This window comes from Monopterus albus, unplaced genomic scaffold (genome assembly GCF_001952655.1).
Source record: "Monopterus albus unplaced genomic scaffold, M_albus_1.0 scaffold45.1, whole genome shotgun sequence".
Classification (NCBI taxonomy): Eukaryota; Metazoa; Chordata; class Actinopteri; order Synbranchiformes; family Synbranchidae; genus Monopterus; species Monopterus albus.
The window spans coordinates 938,078-946,066 of NW_018127925.1; the positions used below are offsets into that span (position 1 = coordinate 938,078).

The 7,989-nt window shown below is 41.4% G+C and overlaps 2 protein-coding genes across 2 annotated transcripts in view; both read left to right on the forward strand.

Moving 5' to 3' along the window:
- aipl1 (aryl hydrocarbon receptor interacting protein-like 1) overlaps nt 1-3,132 on the forward strand; it is a 6,575-nt gene extending 3,443 nt beyond the window's left edge. Inside the window, exons 2-6 of the mRNA XM_020600237.1 lie at nt 72-251; nt 1,752-1,940; nt 2,030-2,206; nt 2,324-2,465; nt 2,933-3,132. Of these exons, the coding sequence (XP_020455893.1) occupies nt 72-251; nt 1,752-1,940; nt 2,030-2,206; nt 2,324-2,465; nt 2,933-3,132 (888 nt within the window). The remainder of the gene's footprint in view (nt 1-71; nt 252-1,751; nt 1,941-2,029; nt 2,207-2,323; nt 2,466-2,932) is intronic.
- A 2,880-nt stretch (nt 3,133-6,012) lies between these two features.
- Nucleotides 6,013-7,989, forward strand: part of trarg1a (trafficking regulator of GLUT4 (SLC2A4) 1a) — a 14,803-nt gene continuing 12,826 nt past the window's right edge. The window contains exon 1 of the mRNA XM_020600087.1: nt 6,013-6,973. Coding sequence (XP_020455743.1) covers nt 6,566-6,973 — 408 coding nt within the window. The 5' untranslated portion in view covers nt 6,013-6,565. The remainder of the gene's footprint in view (nt 6,974-7,989) is intronic.

Here is a 7,989-nt window from a genome sequence, read left to right on the forward strand (position 1 = left end):
CATGCACAAGCTTGATATTTTTAGCTTTCTCTGAGCATGGTTCTTCTTTATTATGGCCCTTTTTCCTCCAGGCCACCTTTCACTTTCGCACCCAACTGTGTGATGCTGAACGTACAGTGATAGATGACAGCAAAGTGGTCGGAACGCCCATGGAGATAGTGATTGGCAACATGTTTAAACTGGACATCTGGGAGACCCTGTTGTCCTCCATGAGGATTGGTGAGGTGGCCGAGTTCTGGTGTGACACCACTGTGAGTGCTAAAAGAAAATTTTGTAGCTTTTTAACAAGTGCTTGCTGGAGGGTGGAGGGTGTATGTTTCCATGCCTTCCTGCTTGTTTGCTGTTAAGCCCAGTGAGAAATGTGACAGTGAACTTTACACAGAACGATGTCACGCTGCAGATGTGGAAGTTAAACACTCTGCTCTCAATAACAAGCAGAAAAACAATACACTAAGACAAGTCTGATGTGTCCCAGTTATAAATTTAAACCTAAGCATCAAGCACAAGAATATATTGTACCCTCCTTGATAACTCTTATGGTTATGAATTTTAAAAATAATGTAATGTTTTTACAACTTTTTAAAAGCAGGACCAACAGGCTACAAAACAGGGGCCTCAGGGACGTCTGATTCACTTTCAGTTTAGGATTCCCTGCATATTTCCTTTCTGAGTAATGTTTTGTCTTTATGGAGGTTGTTTCTCTGTGACATCTTCCTGTTATGAAAGCTTATAGAAATATCTGCTATAAACATTCATGCCCATTTACCAGAGACATGTTATGGAGCAAACATATCTGGTCTGCATGTAAGAGTGGCGCACACAGTCAGAGACAGATGGGTTGAGGCACGTTTCCTGAGAGAATGTAGTCAGGCCTCTGGACAACATGGCTGCTCCACACGCCCCACTGTTCTGTATGTTCTATAGTGTCACTCCCACCCAGTGGAAGGCATTTGTGGCTTCTTGTAAGTACAGAAATAGTCATCACATCACTTTTCAGTGCATGAAAGCAACAAAGCAAAGTCAGTGTATAAGAATAAGTTTTCATGTTTTCACATGTCCACTGAGGAAGATTACAATAAAAATCAATTTAACCATGAAATACTTAGTTTGTTATGTTTAGAATTATAATGCTGCAACAGAAGCAATTTTATAAATGCTATAAATTTGTTTTAAAAAAATTAAGACATATCATTTTAAGGATAAAATTTGGGCTTTTTTGTCTTTATTTACAATAAATTGCCAAGAGGTGGACCTGCAACAAACATCAGCAGTCAGGCTTGATCTATTGATGTTGTGCATGCAGTGTGCCGCTCTGTAACCACTCAGCTACAGGTAAAAATCAATTATAAAATCAAAACAGTGAATTTAACCATTAAACATACAAAACTGTCAGTTTAACATGATAGCAGGGTTGGTCCTTGAAGAGCTCAGTGACACCTTCAGGGGACACACTGCGAGGTCTGTATTAAATGGGAAAACTCCACAGTTCAGGTGTGATGATGTCATTTTAATACAAACCCTCAAGCTGCTTTATTCAGTCGACAGTGGAAAACGCAAAAACTCATGAGCAAAGCTATAAGCCACAGATGTCACAAAGAGGCACTAGGGCTAAGATGGGCAGCAACTATTGCAAATTAAGATTAAGAAGCTCTAATGTCAAACCTTGGTCACCTCAGGCCTTAAATCTAGACTTAAGACCATTCACAAAGGTAGATCATCATTATCTACAGATTCTTGTCCTTCCGCTCTAGCACACCGGCGTTTACCCGCTCGTGTCCAAGAGCATGCGACACATTGCAGAAGGCAAAGACCCAGCTGACTGGCACATCCATACTTGTGGCATGGCCAACATGTTCGCCTACCACAGCCTTGGTTATGATGACTTGGATGAACTGATGAAAGAACCAAAGCCACTCTACTTTGTCCTGGAGCTGCTCAAGGTGAGAAAGGTCAGAACAAATTTGTGCCAAAGACCATACTGTTTTAAACTACTTTAACTTGTGGAAACAAACTACCATGTGCTTTACAGGTGCAGCAGCCCAGTGAATACAACAGGGAGTCGTGGGCTCTGAGTGATGAGGAGAGGCTGAAGGCGGTGCCGGTGTTGCATGGCCAGGGGAACAAACTTTATAAACAGGGACGCTACCAAGAGGCCACTCAGAAGTACAAAGAGGCCATCATCTGCATCAAGAATGTTCAGGCCAAGGTGATTCAATCAAATGATTTGCTCAACATAGAATATAATTTGCTTCTGTAGAACAGTGTGGGCAGCATTTGACACAACATGGATCTCACAGTGGATCTGAGGTACTTTTCTCTGCAGGAGAGGGCATGGGAGGTCCTGTGGCTGAAACTGGAGAAGATGGCCAACACCTTAACCCTCAACTACTGCCAGTGTCTACTGCGCATGGAAGAGTACTATGAAGTCATCGAGCACACAAGCGACATTATCAATCAGCACCCAGGTTTGGCACTGACGCAGACTGATGTGTGTGACTGTACTAAAGTGGAAAAGGTTTTCTTTTACTTTCCAGCTAGTTCATTTATGAGTGTAAAAGGTGCTGCATAAGCATTTCAGCCTTTCGGTTTATTCTGCCTTTAACAAGCTGTGTATGTTTTTTACAGTGCGTGTTTATGAATGTTTTTATGGCGGCTGTAACTGTATGTTTCACGTGTCTATAATGTTAGACCCTATAAAAGGACTGGTGCCACTGTTTCACTGCACTGACATGCACAATCTATACTTGTATATATTCATGTTGTAGATGCACACCAAAGAAGCAAAAGAAAGCTGTGAAGCAGTTATTCAATTATTGGAAATATTTCACATCAGTTAACAACAGTCATCTAGCACACAGTTTTTAATACTGTAGGGATGCAGACGTCCCTCCCTGGCTGCTGTCAAACATGCATGTTTGCATTTGTCCTCTAGGTGTAATGAAGGCTTTCTACCTTCGTGGGAAGGCCCATGTGGAGGTGTGGAATGAGGCAGAGGCTCGGCAGGACTTTAGCAGGGTGCTGGATCTGGACCCCAGCATGAAGAAGACCGTCAAGAAGGAGCTGGCAGTGCTTAACATGCGTATGGAGGAGAAAAACCAGGAGGATAGGAACAAGTACAAGGGCATGTTTTGATCAGGAGAGACAGTGCCTAAGACGGGACAATCAGCTGAGTGCTAAAATAGAATCACAGATCTCCACATTTAATTTGATCTTTATTCACCACTAAAATAATCAAATGATCCTAGTTTATTCAATCAGGAGGTTATATAAACTCAAAGGTTTTAGCTTTTAGTCTTTTTTTTACCTTGAAACTATGATTGAGGGAACTTACTGTACATGTAAGTTAAATTAAGGACTTTTCATCTTTCTAAAAGAATGTCATGGTTAATATTTAATGCATTTATTATGTGTTTAATGGCTTGTTAGTATTGCAAATGAATCGCATTTGTATCTTTAGCAAGTCCTAAAGATGTAGCCTACCTATAAATGTGTAGATTGTGGATGCATGATTTCAATGAGAGTAATTATTTTAGAAATCAGTCAGTCAAGTCAAATTATGGGATATTTCTTTGTCATCTGTAGGAAATATCATCCATCCATTACTATTTGACTGCTACTGATACCTTCTTGGATTTCAACAGTTTTTGTTTTTTTTTCAAAAGTCATACAGTATATTAGTCAGCCCTGTGATAGACTGGCGACCTGTCCAGGGTGTACCCAGCCTCTCGCCCAATGTCAGCTGGGATTGGCTCCAGCTCCCCCGCGACCCTGTTCAGGATAAGTGGTATAAATAATGGATGGATGGCTGGATGGAAGTCATATATTACCCTCAGCCACTATTTTCCTTTAACACTGTTCAATCAGAAACCAAGTCTTGAAAGAACCCTGCCTGTCCACAAGGTGGGGCTCTGACCACAGTTATCCTTCTGACTAAAGCAAAACCCTGTTGGAGAAAGTACCCTGAGTCTAAGAGTCCTTCATGAAGAGTCTAGGGGCTCGTAAAAATTAATGATCTGGTTTGTATGTACTGCTTGTCTTCCTCCCTTTGAGCACCTTATTGCAGGATGTTTTTAAGAAGGTGGAGAGGGACAAAGCTTTGTAGCCAGAAAGGTAGAGGATGGATGGAGGAGTTTAATACAAAGGGGGTCTTGGTGTTTCCTGAAAGCCATGACAAAGGAGCACAAAAATGTACTGACAAACACATTTGAATGCACCTAGTCTGTGCACTGAAATATTAAATCTATAGAACTGCATCAGAGTGTTTCATTCAGGGAATCCCCTCGCATCACTAGCTGCACCGTCTCCAGCAACACTACAGGTCACAGTGCAGTGTAGCTTCCACCCTGGGAAATGAGGCCGGTGCTATAATGCACCAGACAAATAATGAGGAAAATCAGTAGGAGCCAATCAAAGATAAAACCCACCAAGGATCATGATTCAACATTCAAGCATTCAGACCATTATATCTACCTGGACTAATGCAGATTTTACTGAAAGTCTTTCCTTATCTGAGGCCAGTACACAAAAAGACTAAAACTGTGGTTTTATACAGCAGCCATTGGAGGCCATATGCAGTTTATCTCAAGGGGGATTTCCTTTCAGATCCAGTAAAATATTTTCTCAGTGCTATTTGGAAAACTGTCATAGAACGAGCTGATTTGTGATGCCACTGGCATCCTTGTCCTGGACTACACCACGAGGCTCCAGTCAATTCTGCATCGCACCACAATCTGCTGTTGGCTTTCCTCCATAAAACACTGGTGCTGGTGTTGAGAGGAGGAGAGAAAGGGGGAGGAGGAAGAGGAGGAGGGGAAGGAGGAGGAGGAGGAGGGAACCAGACTGTCCCGCTCCAACATGAGATGCTTCAAGTCAGCCAGTTTACCTACTGGAAGCATGAGAACTGTCTATTCAAAATAAAACCTCTAGCTGTCAGATTTTTGAAGAAAGGAAATAAACAGATATTATTTTGTGTCATTGTGGTCTTTACTGCCTTTATTGCTAAACTGATTATTTTTGTGTTATTTATATTTTATGCACAAGTAGGCCTACATCATGAACTGTAGTTTTCAAACGGAGTCCTTTCTCTTTCAGTCATATACTGCATTCATTTGTCAAACGTTTGTTCAAAGAAGCTTGCATTGTTTTCCCATTCAGATAGTATCTTCCACCGGGAGTTATCTGGGGTTCGGTGTTGCTTTCGAACACTGAAATGTAAATAGAAAGAGCTGGATTTTGAACAAACACACCCACAGTTACCAGCCAAGCTGCCCTATAACATCTGAGCCATATAATATATACACATTGCTTTTTAACACAGAATGTTCCAGCCCACCCATGACTTTTCAGGAAAAGTGGTATAGATAATGGATGGATGGATTATTATTATTATTATTATTATCCTCAGTTGAGCACCTCAGTCAGTTTATTTATTTATTTACTTGTGCCACTACAACTTCATATATTAGCGACAGTATAAAATAAAATAAATACCTTTTATTTCAGATGTAGAGTTTAAAAACATCCCTAATATTTGTTAAGAATCCAGAGATCTTATTCATGGGCCCTTGACACTTGCTTACTTCACATGCTGTAAAACATCATGCCCATTCAGAGTCTTTGGATCAAATTTATCTATTTATTTATTTAAGGGTCTTGTATTTTGTAATGAGGAAACATGTCACCCGGTGCAGTGGTATGTTTCTGTGGCACAGAGGTGTTTTAACAGGGGTCAGGACACCACTTGAGGTTGTTTGCCTCCTTCCCAGTTAGAGGTTATTACAGAGCTGTGGAGCCCAGACAGAGAAAGTGCTGCTACTCACAGAGAAGTTTAATAAGAACAAGAGTGATCATATTTTAACCTGATGCAAATCTATTATTTTCACTCACTGTAAGCTTTTATTTTGTTTTTAGCTGCAGGAAGTGATTTATTTTCATGTGGTACCTTGACAGTGGTCCCAAGTTGAGAGTGGCTGTGCTGCTGCATCTTGGCCACAGTGGAGGAGAGGATGCGAAAGTGGCTCATTATAGAGTCTGCTTCGACAGGGACGCTTCATCCTCACTCTTCTTTCTTCCGGAGAGGAATGAAAAGCACTGAGGCTACTTTTTCAACGACCACACACACTTAAAACTAAAATAAAGCGGTGCGACTGGATCAAGGAGCTCTGACCGGTTTGGATGTATCAGAGAGAAGAGGTTTTCTGATGCTCTTTGGAAATGAGTCAAGCAGCGGATGTGAAGGACGGTGAAGGAAAGTGATTCAAAAGGAAGAATGATATCTAGAGGAGTCAAGCTGCTTTCATCCTCTCTCTGATTTTATTCATTTCTTTTAGGGGATTGATCCATTACACCCGAGCTTTCAAACCACATCATCAAGTTTCATATAATTTCATTTTTCTCAATTTAATAGGCTACACTGCGGCTGATCGCGCTCCTCCAATCAAAATTGATCCCAGTTGTAAAAACTTGCGTTCAGCTTCGGTGCGGAATGTCGGTATCTCCTGATTTGTAGTCAATTTTAGACAAGCTTTTAAAATTATTCCTATTTTGATTCAAGTGAGAGTAGAGCATGGCCATCAACACGGACACCGACTTCCAGAAGTCCAGCCTGGGTGAGGGTGGAGGAGGCGCTCGGCCAGCGGACTCCCAGGAGACGGAGAAACTACTGGCGGTGACCACGGAGCCTGGAGGAGATGGGATGAAGTTGTCCAGCTCCTTCACGGTCAACATGGACAGTGACAAGGGCCTGGAAGCCGACCAGAACGGCCACAGCGTCGCTTTGAGATCGGGTTCTGTCGGGCAGCTCGCCGCCGCCGCCCCCCTCTCCCCGTCTAAGGCCAGTCTGAGCCGCTCCTCCACCGGGAACGCCACCGTCCAGGACGCCCCGAAGCCCAGGGACTATGTCATCCTGGTCATCATCTCCTGCTTCTGCCCCGTGTGGCCGGTCAGCATTGTCGCACTGGTGTACTCCATCATGGTGAGTGTCACTTCACTAAACTGTCACTCACCAAAACTGTTTAAAAATGCACAGATGGTAGGATAAATAAATGTTTTGTCAATGAGATGATTAAACCACATGATGGTATGAACAGTATCATTTCACTGCTGGGTCCTGTGGAGTATTTATACCAAAACAGAGTTAAACATTGTATTTTATAATGAGGTTGGTCTGTAATTTCAAACTCCATAAAATTTATAAAGAGGAAACATGTTGAGAATCAGGTGTCAAAGTTCAAAAGCATGCTTAATATTAATATAAATCATTTAAAGCTTGACTTCAATTCAGGTTTGAACAACTGATGTGACAAATAAGACAAGATGTCTCCCCAAACTGCTGTATTTTTCTGCAGTAATCTATTGTGATTTTATTACTTTTTTGTCATTATGGCATGTTGATATTTGAAAACTGTTAGTGATATTTTAGAGAACATGCGTACCGAAAAATAATCTGTGAGAGGATGGTCACCACACCGCTTGGGAGAGCAATATTCATATATATAAATATCAGTTTATCAGTGGACCTTTTTTTGGAATTTAAAAATTGTAGTATCTTTCTGTAAAATAATGAAAACTGCCTATTACAAGTTAACAGAGCAAAGTGTCACCTTAGAACTATTTCATCAGCCTGGCCAGCAGTCCAAGATTCAGGTATTTAGTTTACAGTAAAATAAAACACATACAATTTGAGAAGCCAGAGTTGACAAATAATCAATGATGAATCAATTACCAAAACAGTCACAGATTTTTTTTTTTTTTTTTTATCTGACTCAGTGGTTGGACTCTCAGAAATGCACCTTGTCTTTTTATTGTCATGGCTTGCTGGCACACAAATACACACACACACAACTCAGTGCATCATTAGCTTTCCCAATGCTTTAAATGATCATCTGCTGGTTGTTCTGGATTACAGGCACTGACACTTGACTGAACATCTTAGGATGTTGGGAGTGTTGATACAGCTAGGACAGATGCTTGATATGGTGCTACTGTGGT